The sequence below is a fragment of the Diceros bicornis genome, chromosome 13, assembly GCF_020826845.1.
Source record: "Diceros bicornis minor isolate mBicDic1 chromosome 13, mDicBic1.mat.cur, whole genome shotgun sequence".
Taxonomy (NCBI): domain Eukaryota; kingdom Metazoa; phylum Chordata; class Mammalia; order Perissodactyla; family Rhinocerotidae; genus Diceros; species Diceros bicornis.
In genome coordinates, this window is record NC_080752.1 from 55241035 (window position 1) to 55259839 (window position 18805).

The following is an 18805-nucleotide window of genomic DNA, read 5'->3' on the forward strand; positions in this document are numbered from 1 at the left end:
GAATCCGCTCATATAATGGCGGATTTCAGAATGTCCCCCTTGAAATTCTGTCAGTTGTGCCTTACATATTTCGAGTCTAAGTTAGACCTATAACACCCACAGAGACTCTAACACGGAGAGGGGCATGGTCAGGATTCTCAGCTTCGGATAGTGTCCAGCCCCCCCGGCAAGGCACCGCAGAGAGGGCTGCGGGTGCTGCCACTCCGAGCAGCACAGCCTGGAACAGTGATGGGGAGAAGTGGAGGGACAGTTAGACGGAGGGGCGAGCGGCTGGCATGCAGGTGCTAGCGGACTCAGCCATGCACAGGGTCCCCAAACCATCCTCCATAAACGGGGAGGGCCTCAGCACATCTCTAAGACAGCTATCAAGTAACTATAACAGTGTCTTGGTGTGAGAGTAAAATGTCTAGAACATGTGCTTTAGGATGATGCAGCTCTGAATTTCACTCGTGATGATATAAGCCATGATATCCATTTCCATGACAAGTAATTAAACATGAGAATTTTCACCTCCATCATTAGTAACTTCAGACTGCTCCTTCTCCTCCTCTTCCTCAAGGTCCAAATCACTCTGCCTGAGATGAGCTTGCGATAGGGCATAATGTTTCTTCTTAAAAGCTAGGAAATCCATCATGTTCCTTTGAAGGTGCTGCAAAAAAAACAGTTCAATCAAATACTCCTTAAAGGCCGCCTTCAGCGCCTCCATCTCTCTGTAGTGGTGGTCCAGGCACTGCTTCCTCATCTCAGCCAGCTCCTGGGAGGCCAGAGGATCTCCTCCTACTTCTTGGGATCCTCTCACATCCCAGCACTCCCCAGAGATGTGAAAGGAAGGCTGGAGAGGCCAGCGGGCACCATGGTCCTGGAAGGGCTGGTGGGGCGCAGGGATGTCCTCCCGAATGCTGAAGTTCCCCCAACCCTGACCCTGACCCCACGGAGCAGAGGTCTGGTCAGTGGTGGTCCCTGCAGCACCTGCTTCTGCTGCATCAGTGGCCCCTGGATGTTGCTACTGATCTAGGGTGGCAAGCTCGCTGTGGTGATGTGATGGGGCTGGCCACAGGCTGCAGGCTGCCCCTGCCTGTGTCCACAGGGCTCTGGGGTCTCAGGTGCTGGACAGCCCCCCCTGGACTGGGTGTGGGGCTGTGAGAGTCTCCATTTTCTGACAGTGATGGGAGTCCCTGCATGCTGCAGGTGAACCTGGGTCCCCTGAGCCACCTGGCCAAGGCCCTAGCCCTCCTGAAACACAGAGCGCCCACCACTGGATGGGTTCCAGCTGATCTGCCTCACCAGGTAGGACTGCTGCTGCAAAGGCCCAAGCCAGCGTGAGGGGAGCCAATTTGCATGCTCTGCAGGCCCGGTCCTGCCCCAGGGCTGGGCTGGGTGGGGCTCTGGGTCTGCAGCTGTTGGGACAGTGGTGAGGCAACCTGGATATATGACGGAGATCCATGCTCAAACTGCCTCTGCTGGGCACTGAACTGAAAACCCAGAGAAGTGGGGCTGGGGAGCAGCACAGGGGCAAGCGGGATCCTTGGGCTTCCTCCCTCCTCCAATCCAACATTCTGACAAGTGATGCTCACATTCTGCACAGCCACGGGACTCCTATTCACCTGCTGCTGAACTTGGTAACTGGGTGACTGGGGTGGGTTGGGCTCACCGATGGCGTGAAGGACATGGCAGGGGCCTGGAGTGGATTTCCATGGGCCTGCTGCTCCTCTCCTTCGCTGCCTGTGAAGGCCCCAGACCTCTGCAGCTGGTGCTGGACATGCTGAGGGCCGCTGCCATGGTGCATTATCACTTCTTTATGAAATAATTCCTAAACAAATACAGAAAAGATGAGATTCAGTGAGGCAAATTTTATTTCTAGTAGTCTTTCTGAGTACTGTACAAAGGCATTTAGAAAGTCCGACTACTGCATCAAAAAGCGTACCCTTATTACTTGCTTTAGGAATAGGGGAGCCGGCTGCTGTGGTTGATAACAATTAGGCACAAACTGATTACTTTAGGTGGAAAAAAGCCCTTACAGTGGAGTAATTTCAGATTAAAAGAGCTGCTCGGCAGGAGATGTTCAGTAACACTTTCTTGTATCAAATTTTCCATGAGCTAAAGCATCTGCTTAATTCAATTCTACTGGCTAGTGGCTTCCGAGCTGACGGTAATGAGGACAGCAACAAGGAGCCAGAGGAGACCAGGGGCAGCGGCTCACGTTTACCGGGGCCGGTCCTCTGTGCTCCAGGCATGGTGCTAGAGGCTTTCCATTCCTCACCTCACTGACTGCTCAGGAGAATGCCACGAGGCCAATTCCACCATCATCCCGTTCTACACGGAGGGAACTGAGGCCACGAGAGGGGAACACGCCGTCTGAGCTAAGAGGCAGTAGCCTTCTTCAGCCCCAGGCTCTCCAGCTCCAAGGCCACGTGCCGGCCACTGAGCCAAGCACTGGGATAGGTCCTACACAGACTCAGCCTTGCCCTGAATCTGGATTTGGATATTGTTGACCAAACAGCGCTGGAGCACCAGGTCTTTGGATTTGAGCCTGTGTGAAGACTGAACACTCTGTTTAGCACCTACCCTACGGGAACTAAGTGCTAGAGGGACTCAGTGATTACTGCTTAGTGACTAGCTCTCTGGTGGAAAATAGTGAATGGAAGTAGACAGACAGTTTCTGAAGTAGTCATTCCAGAGACAGGCCAGACATGCGGTGCAGAGTGGGCTTGAAGTTCCTGGTGGGCCAACCTCCAGGTCCAGCACTATCATAACTTGGGACTAAAGCCCAGGACACAGGAGACTCCCTACTGCCAAATATTTTTGAATAAAGTATATGTATTATAGAAAAATATATTTTATAAGACAGCTCAGATATCATTTTTTTCCATCATAATACATCATATAATTTCAGGGGAAACATTTAAAAGTTGCAATAACCCCACCAACTATGGCAGCCGCCTTTCCAAAGGCTTGATGCTCAGAGATGTTTATGACAGCACGTCATATAAAAAATGGATGGGGGCCGGCCCGGTGGCGCAAGCGGTTAAGTGCGCGCGCTCCGCTGCGGCGGCCCGGGGTTCGCTGGTTCGGATCCCGGGCGCGCACCGACGCACTGCTTGGTAAGTCATGCTGTGGCGGCGTCCCATATACAGTGGAGGAAGATGGGCACCGATGTTAGCCCAGGGCCGTCTTCCTCAGCAAAAAAAAGAGGAGGATTGGCGGATGTTAGCTCAGGGCTGATCTCCTCACAAAAAAAAAAAAAAAAAAAATGGATGTAAACGAAACACCAAATAGAAGAGAACAGCAGGTCAGTCATGGGATGACATAGTATGTAGTCACTGAAATTACTATAAAGAGTGTTGAAGAAATAAAATGTTTACGTTAGATTTCAAATGGAAAAATTCAAGATAAAAAAATTTTGTAATTTTTAAAGATTTAATAGAAAGACTCAAATGTGAACCAGCTGGGGTTGAGAACCACTGTGATAGATCAAGAGTCCCTTTGTGTTCACCCCTGTTACACCTTCTAAACAATTTCTACTGCAGGACTCGCCCCTCCTGCCCCAGCTGTTACCAGCACACATGAACACACGTGAGATCATGGAAAAACCCTCACAACAGTGATTAGACCTGTGGTTCTTAACCCTGTTGATGCTTCTGAGAATCCAGTGAAAGCTACAGACTTTTCTTACCAGATCTAAGATGAAAATCTGGTTCTACACAGAAAACTAGGACTAGAAGAAAACTTCCTTAACCTGATAAAGGGCATCCTACAGGTAACTTGAAGCTAACTCATACTAGATGGTAAAAGACTGAACACTTTTCCTCTAAAATCAGAAAGAAGGCAAAGATATCCACTCTCAGTACTTCTATTCAACAATGTAATGGAGATTCTAGCCAGTGCAATCAGTCAAGAAAAATAAATAAAAGGCATACAGATTGTAAAGGAAGAATTAAAATCCTTCGTTCCCAGGCAAAATAATCATCTATACAGAAAATCCCATGGAATCCACAAAAAGACTCCTAGAACTAATAAGTGAGTTTAGCAAGATATAAGCTCAATATACAAAAGTTATATTTCTACAAGCTGACAACAATCAGAAGTTAAAAATTTTAAAATTATGATAGCATCAAAAAATATCAGCAATAAATCTATAACAGATGTGTAAGACCTATACACTAAAGTGACAAAACATTGCTAAGAGAAATTTTTAAAGATGTAAATAAGTGTTCATGGATCAGAAGACTCAATATTGTTAATATGTCAATTCTCTCAAAACTGATCTAAAAATTTAAAGCAATCTCAATCAAAATCCCAGTAGGCTCTTTATAGAAAGTGAGAAGCTCGTTCTAAAATTCATAAGGAAATGCAAAGGACCTAGAAGAGCCAAAATTTTGGAAAAGACACTGGAAAATGTAGATGGCTCGACTTTAACACTTATTATAAAGCCAGCAATCAAGACGGTGTGGAAATAGATCAATGGTACAGAATAGAGAGACTAGAAATAGATTCACACATATATGGTTAATCAATTTTTAACAAAGGTGCAAAGACAATGATGCTGAAACAACTGGGTATCCACATGCAAAAAGATGAACTTTGATTCATTCGTTGTACAATAGACATGCACAAAAATTTTCAATGGATCAGCGATGTAAATATAAAACTTAAAACTAAAAACTCCCTAGAAGAATGCATAGAAGAAAATCTTTGTGATCCTTATGACTTTGGGTAGGCAAAGACAGCTTGGATACAACAATAGATTCGTAAGAGAAAATTGATAAATTGGACTTCATCAAAATTAAGACTTATGCTCTTGAAAAGACATTATTAAGATAATGAAAATATAAGCCACAGACTAGGAGAGAATATTGTCAAATCCCATTATCTGATATAGAACTTCCAACAAGAAGAATTCTCAAATTCAATTTGAAGAAAAAATTTTAAGTGGGCAAAATAGTTGAGCAGGCACTTCATTGAAGAAAAATGTATGGATGAGAAATAAGCACATGAAAAGATGCTCAACATTATTAGTCATCAGGAAAATGCAAGACAAAACCACAACCGGATATTACTACACACCTTAGAATGCTAAAATTGCAAAGACTGATCATACAAAGTGTTGGTGAGAATGTGGAGAAACTGGAACCCTCAAACACTGCTGGTGGGAATGTAAAAGGGTGCACCCACTTTGAGAAACAGCTTGGTAGTTTCTTTAGAAGTTAAAGACACATTGAGCACATGATCCTGCCATTTCACTCCTAGGTATTCACCAAGGAAAAAAGAGAGCATATGTCCATACAAAGAGTTCTTTACAAAAGTTCATAGTGATAAACTTACAAAAATTTTGCATATGTATGGATATTAAAATTATTTAAGAAATTAGTAAATAGAGCCCAGCATATACTAACAGAGATAATAGACTGTCCTCAAAGGGGAGGTAGGCCAAAAATGTAAGAGAGTGGACTATCAGGAAACTCACTAACTTTATCATCAATTTTAAAGCCAAAAAGTACTAGATGACAAAATAATAGTTTATAAAATTAGCAGCCATTCCTAATAAAAATTCAAAATACAACGCCTATCAAAGGAAACTACTTAAATGTGATGTTTTAAAAAACTAGGGCCCAAAACTCAACAGCAAATATGTTAACGTTGACGTACAGAAGCTAATTCCAATAAATTAGAAACACAAGAGAGTCAAATATCACCACTTCACCACTTCAACGGAGGTTTTAGCAATTAAAAAAACAAAGAAAAATGAGCTAAATAATGAGGGGAATGAAATTATCTTTGTTTGCAAATCATATGACTGTATGCCTAGAAAACCTAAGAGACCAAAAATTATAAGAATAACAGAATTTGGTAAAGTGCCTGGAATCAAAATAAACATACAAAAATCAATAGCTTTGTTTCTATGTCAGCAATAGACAATTGAAACAGAAATGGAAAAAATATCCCATTTCATTAACAGCCACAAAAACTATAAAATACCAGTGAATATACACTTAACAAGAAAAGTGGAGCACAATCTGAAAAAAACCATACAATCTTATTTTAGGATATAAAATGACACGAATAAATGAAATAAGATACTATGTTCTTGAATAAGAAGATTTAATATCATAAAATGCCACACTTCCAAAAAAGTAAATATACATGTAATGCAATTCTGAGGAGAATTCCAATGAGTTTGGCTTTTGTTTTGCTTTAGAAATAGAAAACATGACTTTAAAGCTTATATGAAAAAGCTCATGTCTGAAAAGAGGCAACAGTATTTTGAAAAGAAGAATAAAGAATACCGAGGGGGTTCTTGACTTACAAAATATTCATACTTATTCTAGAGCTTCTGTACTCAAAAATCAGTGTTGTCCTGGCACAGAAATAGACCAAAAAAAAAAAAAAAAGAGGAAAGGAAAAGAATACAGAGTCCTGACCAAAATATATAGACAGTGGTGTTTACTTTGAATGAAAAAAGAATGCTTTAGCTAAAAAATGGTAGTGGCACCTAGGGGAAAAAAAAAAAAAAAGCTAGTTCCCTACCCCACACCATGTCAGACGGAATAAAGAGTTAAATGCTATCTTCCTCAAAAGAAAGAAAGAAAGAGAATAAGGGGAGGGAGAGAGGAACTTTATTAGAATCAAATTTAGGAGAATATTTCTACAATCCTGAGATGGTGAAAACTTTCTTAATAAACATGGCAGGAAACCCAGATGCCATAAAGTAAAAAATAACTACATAAAGATGTTCTAACAAAAAGACAAAAAATAATCAGGGGGGAAATACATGCAACATTTTATTTATGGCTGCAAAGGGTAAATATCCTTAATATACAAACAGCTCCTAGAAATTAGTGAAAAAACAATTCACCAAGGAGATGGAGAAGAATATAAGAGGCATTTACTGAAGAGGCTGTCCCAACTGGCGACAGCCAACCAAGGAAAAGCAACATAAAGCAATGGGGCAAGATGTCTTTTCACCCATTCAGCTGGCATTAACTTCAGATAGGAAGTCAAGGATCCTCCCCTGCATTTATAGAATGTAAATTGCTATAATAGTCTGTGAAACACTCTGTCAACATCTATTAAAATTAAGATTTTAAATATGTATATCCTTTGACCCATTATCTCGATTTAGTTCCCACTATTGGGAATCTAGCCCATAGAAATCAAGTACCAGAACCTATGTATCAGAACGCTTATCTCAGTACGACTCGTGGTGGGAAAACCCATCAATGGGGGACGATTGACTCAGTATGGTACATCCTAATTATGGACCATTATGCAGCGACCAAAAGAAATTATCTCTGGACTTGAATAGATGTTGGAGACATATTGCTAAGTGAAGAAAAAGGGGGAAGGGAGGTAAATAGGACTAAGGAGAAAAGAGGACAGAAAGGAATTCTTATTTTTCTACATTGTTCGAATTCTTCTTATAAGGTTGTATTTTGTTGTATTTAAAAACTAACTTTAAAATATACCTCACTCCAAGGTACAAAAAAAAATTACTTTGGCAAATCAGTTTTCCAAAGGATCTTGAGATTCAAAATGTCAAACGCTCAAACTTTCAGCGTTCTTACGCCAGCTGACTGCAGCAGGTCAGTTTTCTGTGCGGAAGGATATTTACTCAGCCCTTGGCCAGATGGCTTAACGGTCTTCGGGGCGAAGGTGTGTCCTAGTTCGCCATCCGGTGTCTGAACGCCCCCTGCGGGGAGGTCTCTCCCAACGGTGCGCGCGCAGGGCTCAGCCCACGGAGAGACTGCTTCCCTGGACGGACCCGCCCTTCTCGGGGTGCAAAGCAGGGTCACCCCGACCCGACGGCCCACCAGAGACGGGCGCGGCGGCGTCAGCACCGTTGACAGCGGCCTCCCGGAACGGGGCAGGGGACTCCACTGTGGGAGGCGGCCTCACCTAAGCGGGGGTCACCGGGCCCAGGTGACAGGGGAGGCGGGCCAGCAGTGGAGGCCGAGGGGAGGGCCGCACCGCCCATCACGCCCCGGCGTGGACAGCGGCCGTCCCTACCGAGGCTGCCGGGCAGGCGGCGCAGGACTCTGGCAGGAGTAGCGCAGCGGCAGGCCACGGGACTGCTGGATCCGCCGGACTAGACAAAAGCGGTCTGGCTGGCCCCAGTGCGCAGGCGCACCAGCAGGCAGGAACACAGCTCAGGCACGGGCACCTGCGGACCCGCAGGCGGAATGCGGGCCGATCGAAGCGGGCGGGGTGAGAGCGGAGGACCCAGAGGGAGTGGGTGGGGCGGAGGTGGCGCCTGCGCACTCCTCTAGCTTCCGTCTCTGGCCGCCACCGGCCTTCATGCCTTCATTGATGCATCTCTGCTTGCCACAGACTATGCACGTGCCAGTCTGCCCACCCACCCATACACGGGATGCTTACTACCTGTTACACTGACCAAGCACGTCTAGTTCCTGCAGTGGTAGAACCTGGAATCTCGTGAGGAAGGGTCAAATCAAAAGGGTCAAAATTGGGGTGAGTTTATTATGAGCCATATCTGAGGACTAGCCCAGGGACTTCCTTCTCCAAGTAAGGAGGGGCGCGAAAGGAGTGGGGTGTACAGAGGGGTTATACACCATCAAAGAGCATGTATCACATATGATTGGAATGTCCCTTTTACAACAGTCAAGAGATTGCCTAGCCTGCACAGCAATTCACACAGCGATTGATGACCACAGCAAGTAGCAGGTCTGTCGTCTCGAGCTTGGTGGTCACAGCAGGTCACCAATCAATCAGTAGCCTAGGGAGAGATGCTTATCCTTAAGGAAATGCCAACGGGAAGTTACATCTTTCCTTATCTTAAAGGGCCTTGTGCTTGTCTTTGGGACATAGTAAATACTTAAAGCAGATATACAATGCATGCTCAGTGGCTGCGGCAGGCCCTTTTGGAAAAACAAGGTCAGGCCAAATTAGTTTTACACCAAATGGCTTCCTCATATAACCCAATATATCCTATTGCTTGCCATTTATTTATCATTTATTAATAAATAAATGCCCAATGAGAAGAAAATAAGGTAGGGCTGCTGAGAAAATGTGGTGGGAGTTGAGTGCCTATTTTAAACTGGGGAGAAGGAGTCAGAAGATGCCCAATAGGCTGTAAGCGGGGATCTGAAGATCCACAAGGATAGTTCTTCCTCCTGCCTGTGACCAGGGAAATGTTCTAGTGTGTCTCTGGTTTCACTCTTGCTCCGTTTCATCAAGTCTCTGAAACCAGCTCAAGACAAGGTTGACATAAGGGAAGCCATATTGTAGAAAAGAAAAACTCTCTTGTAACTTTGAATGACCTCTGACAAACTAACCCAGCTGGATATGCACCCTCCAGGAGATCTAACTGCTCTGTCGATTTTATGACACCTGCTCGTGCATGTACCTCCCAGCTGCGATAAGATGGTAACTTGATAAGGTGATAACTTTGTTTTTGTTGAGTTCCTTAGGAATGTGATGACCCCTGAACAGAAAATCTATGCTGATAGCCATCATCAGTGAAAACTGAAAGATCTGGTGTGGCACTCCCAGTCTATAAGACCAGAAGGTCAACATTCCTAATCCCCTCCCCAATAACCCAATGGCCTATATAACTGCTGTAAGATTTTTGTGCCCCCTTAAGATGGTTCTTTTGGACATGAGTCGGCCATCTTCCCTCTTGCTAGGAAGCTGTAATAAAAAGTCCTTTTTCTCCTACCACTTTGCCTCTTGGCTATTGGCATGTCTTTTGGCGAGCAGAAGGCCACACGTTGGGTGGTAACATCTCCACTGCAGACAGGGCGACCTTTCAAAATTGTAAGTCAAGTTGTCTTTCAGGCTTCAACCTTTCCCATCTACTTAGGATAAAATCCAGATGGTTGTCAGAATCTTGCCCCTGTTTCTTCATGGTACTTATCCCCTTCTGAATTATTTTATCGTCAGGCTGGCTGCTGGAATGTGACCTCCTTTTCCAGGGTGCATTGTAATAAAATGATTTTCCTGCAGTATAGGAGATATTATAATAAAATGATGCTCCCACAGTATAGGATGCATTGTAATAAAATGATTACACTGCTTTGTTACAATTATAGCTTTACAGGTGCTGAACATCTCACATGACATAGTCCCAAGTTTCAACAATAAGTAAAATCTACCAGATTTTGGCTAGATGGTGGAATGCATGGATGGCCTGCACTGAGGCCACCCCACTTTCCTGACTAGGGGCATGGAGTTTGGGTGGGCGTTGTTAACCTGACAGCAGGGACTCTTATTTGTAATCTGGGCTGCTGGTTTGGGTTATCAGAGCTGGCTGGCACCTGTGCTGGTCGGGAACACCAGGGGTCTGCAGCTGGGCCACGGTTGTCATCATAACTTGCTGCTGCGTGAGTTTCTCCTGGACCACCCGTGGCTGCACAGGGCCACGGGGCCCCTGTGGGGATCATCTGGACTAGCTGCCTGGCTGTTGTTGCCTGGGTGAGGGGCACAGTCTGTAGAGAAGCCTGAACTGAAACAGTTAGAAAAAACACATTACCTAGAAAACACAGATCAAGTGACATGACAAATGAATCATTCTTGGGGGTGGGCAGAGGGGTTTTAGAAAGTTAATTAGCCGGAATGCTTTTGTGAAATGTGAAAACTACCTGACATATCAAAATATGACCCCTGGTTTCTAACGAAACAAAAGAAAACTAAACCATTGTTGCTTTAAACCATTGTTGGATGCCTCTGCGGAAAAGGCGAGGGTTGATGACTGGGGACTGGTGGTAGTGGCAGTGTTCAGCTTTTAATACTATTTGGTTTTTTGAAATCTATATGCCAGTGTGATTTTGAACAAAATAAAATGTTTTTAAAGCACTGCTTTTATATGGTCACATTTTGTAGCAGTAAATAAAATAGTAAGAGCCTGACGTTTCCTCTGTTAGGAAGGTAAGTCATCACTGTCCCTAGGAGGACTTATACCTCTAGGACTCAAGGTCACTACAAGTGGGTTCTGTTTTCTTTATGCATTTCCCTAAAACTATGATGTGGCAGCTTCAGCTTCTAGGACGTACCTAAGGTTATCGGCTGAAGGAATGATCCTAGAAATGAGCTCCTTCAGTACATTTGGCACTGAGTTTGAACACGTTTGTCCAGTTTTTTCCCTGCTAGTCTAAGGATATCAAAGGTTTTCCTCAAAGTTAATTGTTTTCTGTATTATGAAAATCAAAAGAGATCCTCTAGGGCCAGCCCCAGTGGCCTAGTGGTTAAGTTTGGTGTGCTCCGCTTCGGTGGCCTGGGTTTGGTTCCTGGGTGTGCACCTACACCACTCATCTGTCAGCGGTCATGCTGTGGTGGCGGCTCACATACCAAAAAAGAGGAACCTGTCCTACGCCGACCTCATCACCAAAGCCATCGAGAGCGCCCCGGACAAGCGGCTCACGCTCTCGCAGATCTACGACTGGATGGTCCGTTACATGCCCTACTTCAAGGATAAAGGCGACAGCAACAGCTCGGCCGGCTGGAAGGTGGGGGCGTCCGGCTGTGGAGGGGGCTGGGGTCGCGGGCTGGGGCTTCCAGGCTGCTAGGTGCGTCCAGGCTCCCGTCAGGCGGTCGGAGGGAGGCCCTGGGGCACCCCCAGGGACATGGAGTGTGTGCCTAGGGCGTGGGGCCGGCCAGCAGACAGGCGCGGGCGTGCTGGAAGCAGCTGTGTGTGTGCCCTGGATGCGGGGTGGGAGGTCTGGTGGGGTGACAAGGGACTGCCGCTTTGAGGCATCTCGGAGGAGCATCCCACCCCGTCCTTGGGAGCATAGCAGAGGAGCCAATTCCCAGGCCTCGGACATGGGGGAGCCCCTCTCACCCCTGCGAGTTTGCTTTATGATACTCTTGCCCTCTCCACCAGATCACCCTCCTTAAAGAGCTGGAATAATGACTTGGGGCCAGTGACTGCTTTCCCCCCAAATCTTTCCCACTGCCCTCCCTGGAGCTGGCCCCCGGGTGAAGAGTGCGACCCTGGGCCCACAGTTCTTCCTGTGGTGCCAGGAGTTCACCCTAGGGCACCAGCCAGCCTGGGGTGGGGAACTGGTCAGGTGACCTGGGATCTGAGTTCTCCATGGGGCAGCTGCTGCCCCCTTGCCTGGATCAGCATGGTGAGCTGGTGATGACCTCTGTTGGTGTAGGGGCACGGTATTGAGGGCTGGGGATCTGTCCCTGCCCACCCCAGGCTGTCAGTCTTACACTTCTCTGGCTTTCTGAGCCCAGATGCATTTGGTGGTGGGGGGAGGGGCAGGGGCACCCCAGGGAGGCCTCAGTGCCAGCCAGTGGAAAGGGGGGCGCCATCTTGCGAGGGGACAGGGGCTTGACTGGATTGTGGCCTCCAGACCCTCCCCTGGCCATCTTGTGTTGGGGAATGGGGATAGTCGATGCCTTTAGGGGAGAGGAGGTTGGTGGGGGGTGCTGTGCCTGGGGCCTGTGAGCTGTCAGGCTCCCTATGGGAGAGGGGTCCCTGCAAGGGAGTCGTGCCTACGTGGAGGGAGGGGGCTGTGCGTGGTGGTGGCTGCAGACAGGGTCAGAGGAAGGAGGTGTGCCAGTGGAAGAGGGGAGGCTTGTGGATGTGGACAGCTCTAGATGCCCAGAGGCTGCTTTTTAGGGGCCGCAGTGCTCTGACCCGGGAGCCATGGCTCTCAGGCGTTGTGCTGGCAGCTTCTCTGTCTCTCTGTGGCCCCTGTGGGGTGGGGCCACAGCTTGGAGGAGCAGACATGAGTTTCCTTCCCCAGGCTTTCTCCTGTCCCCTTGGGCTCAGCCCGGGCCAGAACATTTATTCCTCCCAGCTGGGTCCTGCCCTTGGGCTTTGCTCCCTCCTCCCTCCCTGCTCCCCATGCACTGTCCCACCTTTCACTTCTCCTTGTGGATATATTCCCTGTCCTCAAGGGCACAGTTTAGATGCCTCTTCCAGGAAGCCTTCCCTTAATCCTCTTTAGCTAGCTTAGGACTCCCTCTTCTCTGGCCATCTCCCTATCTGTCATAGGTCTCATTTCCCTTCTCTACCCTGCGTTTGGAAGACAGTGGCAGTGTCAGAGCAATCTCTGTGCCCACAGCACCCAGCATAGAGCTTGACAACGAGGAGCCACCGGTGCATGTCTGGTGAAAGAGTGAAGAAATGGGTGGATCATGCAGAGGATGCTGAGACCAGGGAGGGTACTGTGGGCCAGGGTAAGCCAGGAGGGCTTCCTAGAGGAGGTGGAGCTCCAGCTGGGCTTAATAGATTAGGTATGATGGGGGAAGATGGCAAGAGGGGACGTGAGGCTGGAAGCTGGGCGAGAACTGCACTTCATTGAGGGTCTCAGGGCCAAGCCCTGTGCCAGACACCTTCAGGCATCTGTGCCAGGTGTCTCCTTTAATGCTCTCAGCAGTCCCTAAGGTGAGTTTTACCGTCACCATTACAGAACTGGGCACTGAGGCGCAGAGTGGAGGAGTGAACTGCCCAAGGTCACATAGTCAGTTGGTGGGAAAGCTGGACTCCAGTCCAGGTGTGTCTCCCTCCAAGGCCCCACAGAGCCTCTGGAATAGTATCCTGCTGGCACTGGCCGTGGGAGTGGGGCGCTGACGGCTTTTGCACAGGGGCAGGTCTAAATCCTAGAACGTGATTGGGAATGGAGATAATTTGGAGATAATTTAGTCCCATGTGTTCATTTCTCAGACTGTGAGACTGAGGCCCCGGAAGGGGATGGGACTCTTCTCAGGTCGTCAGTCAGCTGTGAGCGGCAGGCCCTGGATGATGGCCCAGGTCTCCTGCCTGCCCATTGGATGCATTTTCCACTGCACCATGCTGCTGGGGACACACTGGTTCTCCCTGTTCCCCGGGCTCAGGAAGGAAGGAGCTCTGGAAGGCTTGTCCTGGACTGGGGCATTGGAGAGGGTGCTTCAGCCTGGGGTTCCTGACTTAGGCCCTGGCAGAGACCACCCAGGCATTGGAGGAGGCTGTTCAGATGGGCCTCTCCCATCTCATGCTCTCAGTGGCTGTCCCCCTTGTACCCCACCCCCCATCCAGCTCCCCATGGAGCTTCCTCCTCGTCATTCGTGCCCCCCCTGCCGCTTGTTCCTCCATTCCCAGTCAGTCCCTCCAGGGGTCTGGTGGAGGGGCCATCTCCAACTCCCAGCCAACCTCTGGTTAGCAGGGCCTGTGGTACGCTCAGGTGCCAGGGCTGGGGCAAGGGGCCCATTGTTCCTTCCTCCCTCCCCTCTCCCACATAAGTGTTGCACTTGAATCCCCAGGGGTGTTAGACGGAGTCGGGGAACAGGGGAAGGCACTGCACCTGCCTTCAGGATGCATCAGAGCTCAGCCAGTTCCACACCCAGGCCCTGTGTTTTACAGGCAGGAAGGGCCGGGGGTGGGGGAGTGCAGGGAAGGCAGGTTAGATCCGCTGGGAGCCAGGCAAGCCCTCACAGAGAAGGTGGCACTTGATCTGAGCTGCCTTCACCGGGGGGGGGGGGGGGGGGGTGTGTGTGCAGAATTTGAGAGAGTCTTCCAGGAGCTGTTGACTGCATATGGAAAAGCAAGGAGGTAGAATCATACATGTTGGGTTTGGGAGATGGTTGGGCGTGCCAGGCTGGAATGAGGGCTCCTAGGGATGGCAGGGAGGTAGCATGGGAAAGGCAGAGTGGGCCAGATCAGGACGGGCCGCTGTGCTTGGCCTTTGCCCTGTGGTCCCAGCTGTGGCGTGCTGCGGAGAGGAAGTGGAGGAGGCAAGGTCAGCAGCAGGCACAGGGCACTCAGCAGGCTGAAGCCTGAGGAGGGGCTGGGCTTGGTGCTGGGAACTCCACCCAAGAGGCTGGCAGTGTTCCCCTCAGGGCGGAGGGTCTCTAGGCCTGGGACGGCGCTTGGACAGGAGGTCCCCCTCCCTCTGCAGTGTGCTAGTAGTGTTTATCTCCACCATCCAGGTAGAGCCTCCCACTTCCTCTCAGATGCTCCAGCCCCACCTTCCCTAGTGCTGGACTCCTCCCGGAAGCCTTCCAGGCTGCTCAGGGTCCTGGCACTCCTTCCACTTAGCGCCTCTGGAGTTGTTCTGCCTGCTTTTGTGTTTCCTGGCTGCCAGCTCCCCTGGGAGCTCCCAGGTCAGGCCTGGGCGCCTCCCATTTCTGTCCCCAGGCCTGGGGGTGGGGAGGAGCGCAGTGGATGGGGAGTTTCCCTCTCCTTCAGGGCTGGAGCAGCCTAGCTGTTGGGGGGTGGGATCTGGAGGGGTGGTGCTACCCCCATCTGGCCCAGGCTGGCCAGCAGGTCCTAGGTGGGAGGGAGGCTGGAGGGAGGGACTGATCTGAGAGGCCAGGAGGAGGGTCGTGCTACAGCCGGGCTGAGCAGTGCTTGTGAGCGCAGAGGGCTCCCCTTCTTTCCTCCCCCCAGCCTGCTCCAGCAGGGCTGCCTCCTCCTTCTTTGTCCTCCGGGGATCCCCAGCCCCAAGGGCTGGTGGGGGTTCGGGAGGAGGCGGTGTGAGCCTGGGTTGGGGGGTGTCCTCACCCCCCGCACTGCACGAGCGGAGGGCTGGCAGCTGCCCACCTCCTGGGCACGAGCCCGTGCCAGCCGCTCCTGGCACAGTTGCTGGCACGCCCGGCAGACTCCCACGGCCACCTGCTCACACCCACCCACGAGCGCTGGCGCGCTGCGGGCCCTTCAGGCTTCCTGGGCCTCCCGGCGCCCCTCCCCCGCCGCCGTGCTCCGGAGCCCCCACCCCGGTTCTCTGCGCCCCGCCGGCCCCTTCGCTCCCGCCAGCCCCACCGCCCTGGCCCCCATCCTCGCGCAACTTGGGGAGCTCAGGAGGCGGGGCGCCGGGAGGCCCCTGGGGTAGCTGTGCCGCTGTAGGGGGGAAGGGGGGACCAGGAGGCAGGCAGGCAGGCAGACAGACCGACAGACAGGGTGAGGGCCCCGCCTGCCACCTGGCGCCGCTCCAGCGGGACGATGGCGGGCAGCGCCGTGCCAGGCGGTAATTGCAGACAGACTAATTTAAAGAGATGAGACGGTTATTTTTAACTCGTGTTAAGGTAATGAACGGCGCGGGGGGGGGGGGGGGGGGGTTGCGGGTTTGAAAGTTCAGCACCCCCCAGCCCCCACTTTCTGCGGGTTGGGGCCCCCCTCTCTGTGTGCCCTGAGGACTCCAGCTGCAGGATTCGCTGGAGTGGGGGTGCTCTACCAGAGAGGAGGGAGAGCTGGGAAGGAGATGCCCACTAGCCCAGGGCATATCCCATCAAATCCTGGCCACCATCCTTCTGGGTGGGTATTAGCATCTCTGTGTCCCAGGTGGAGAAGTGACTTGTCCTGGGGTCACATCCCTATGAAGTGGCAGGCCTGGAAATTGAACCCCCTTCTGACCCCAAAACTCAAGCTTTTTCTATACCATTGGGGCTGGAGGGGGGCTCTTGTGTTTGGATTTTGAAAGGGCACAGGATTATTCCTTGCAGCCCACCTTCTCCGTCCTTTGAGTGGCAGCCGGTGGTGGCCACCACATGGGGTCCTGGGGCTGTGGAAGCCCCTCTTTCTGTGTCCTCTGAGGGGAGGGGGTGGTCATGGACTGTGTGTATGGATGTGAGCCTCTGGGATATAGGTGCAGCAGCCATAGCAGGGGGAGCCCCCTCCTCACCTCACTGTCCCCCCTATTTCGTGACTGACTCACCAGCACCCTTTGCCTATCTGCAGCCTGTGGGCCTGCCTCCTAACTTGGGGGTGGTACCTGGGAAGCAGGTACACACTGGTGCCCACTCCTCCCACCTCCAAATCAGACTTTGGGTCTCTAGGGGAAGTGGGGAGTCACAGAGCCCAACACCCCCTTCCATGCCTCCTTCCTCAGCTCAGTCCCTTCTCACACACTCCCAGTGACTGAGAGCTCATGATCTCTGACCTCTGAGACTGCCCATTCTATTGCTAGACAGGTCTTAAAGTTAAGACGTCCTTCCTTCTCCCGGCAGAGGCCCATCTCCCTGGAGCATCGCTCAGGGTGTCCTAGTTCAGCCCTTTGGGGTCAGTTGGAGCTGTGGAGTTGGGAGTAGGTGAGGGGTGGACAGAGCACCTGTAGGAACTTGATCCAGGTGTGTGAGCTGGAGCAAAGCTCTTTGCATTCTGGTCCTTGGTATTCTCCCTAGTGTCCAAAGGGCCTTAACTCGGTTTCTGGTCCTTTCGGCGCTGTGACTGACAAATCCTCTGGTTCGGGAACCACGAGGGGTTAGTTGGCATGGCGGGCACAAAGTACCGATAGGACTTCTCACGGGTGGAAGCGTGTGAGTGTGGGTGTGGATGGACTTGAACTTGGGGCTCCTGCTTGGAGATGCCTACCCTGCCCATGGCGTTACCCAGGTGGCAAACGTACTCTGGGCGCAATGACAGGAGTGCTCATGGCAGTCCCAATTGGCCCCCAGAGCGGGCAGATGGGGTGTGCAGGGTGTTGGGTGGGCATTAGCTGAGGCTCTGGGGCCCGAGTAGGGCGCTCAGGGGGATAGCTGGATCTGGAGCGCCCCCCTTCCTCCTGGCACCCTGGTTACCATGGAAAGCAACTCTTGTTTGGGAGGGTTTGGCTGTTTGCTGCCATTCCCCACCCCCACCCCATATGTGGAGGTGGGAGGGGGGCCAGGTGGTGTGTGGGGGAGGGGCCTCCCACACCCTCCCCCCAGGGCCTCCCTCTTTGCAGAGAAACCTTTCTGGTCTCTAGGAGGGGTGCTTCTTGTGGGAAGGGGAACACGAATGAAGAGAATTAACGTCTGGGTGCTAGGCAGTTAGTTGGACACTTCACATAAATGCTCTCATTTCATCCTCCCTGGGTCCTGCCAGCTATGTGTTAATAGCCCCATTTTGCAGTTGAGGAAATGGAGGCCAAGAAAGATGAAGTCACTTGGCCAAGGCAGCATGGCTGGGATGAGGCCGAGCCTGGATTTAGACACAGACTTGTCTGTTTCTACCATGTTTCCCCATGTCCCGATGCTGGTGCAGTCTCAGCCCCACACACCAGCCAGCCCTCCTGCTCCAAGGCTTGCTCATGCTCCAGAACGCTCTAGGGCTCCTCAGTTCCCCTGGGAGCCAAGCAAGCCCAAACTGCTCTGTTTGGACCCCTGGGCCCTCTGCTGGCCTTGTCTAGACCCTACCCTCGCTCCCGCTTTCCCTGCAGCCTCTGATCTCAGGCCACCCTCACGTTGTCGCCTTTACACCTGGCCCTGGAGTTCTTAACCCACACCCACTGTCATTGTCACATGCTCACCAAGGCAGCTACTGACTCATGGACTGATCCCTTGGGACACCCCTCAGAAAGTAGGCGGGGTCTTGGGTGGTTGGAACAAAGACCTGCCTCCCAGGTGATTCTGGAACTCACTGTGTCTCCCTGAGAATTCCTCCCTTAAATCCTTAGTTGTTGGCAAACCTGGCTGATGATCAGAGTCACCCAGAGGCTTTAGATAATACAGGTTTCCAGTCCCCATCTCAGACCCTCTCCATCAGACTCTCAGCGGGTGGGCTTTGGAATCTATATTTTAACAGGTCTGTCTAGTCACGGGTCCGATTCTGAAGCAGTGCCTTAGATGGTAGCGTCTCAGGCTCCACTTGTCCCTCCCTTCCGCTGCCCCCAGTGTGGACCAGCTTCTTCTCCAAGCAGGCTGCCCAGGTTGAGCCCACTCCTCTCCTGCTCGCTCTTTTTGGATCCTCCAGAGACTTGAACCCCATGCAGACAGCTTGAAGGGACTGACCCCCATCCCCAACACATTCACTCATCCCTCACGTCTTAGGAATCGCGCCATATAGAATGTGGATGGAGAGAATGCAGCTGGCAGCCAGGGCTGATACGCTGTGCCACTCAGAGCCTCTGGCCACAGGAGGGAGGGGAATTGATGGTGTAAATTCTCA

At 50.8% G+C, this 18805-nt stretch overlaps 1 protein-coding gene across 1 annotated transcript in view; it reads left to right on the plus strand.

Moving 5' to 3' along the window:
* Nucleotides 1-853: 853 nt before the first annotated feature.
* The window catches only part of LOC131412366 (forkhead box protein O6-like), a 30153-nt gene continuing 12201 nt past the window's right edge, over nucleotides 854-18805 (plus strand). Inside the window, 2 exon segments of the mRNA XM_058551950.1 lie at nucleotides 854-946; nucleotides 11310-11459. Of these exon segments, the coding sequence (XP_058407933.1) occupies nucleotides 854-946; nucleotides 11310-11459 (243 nt within the window).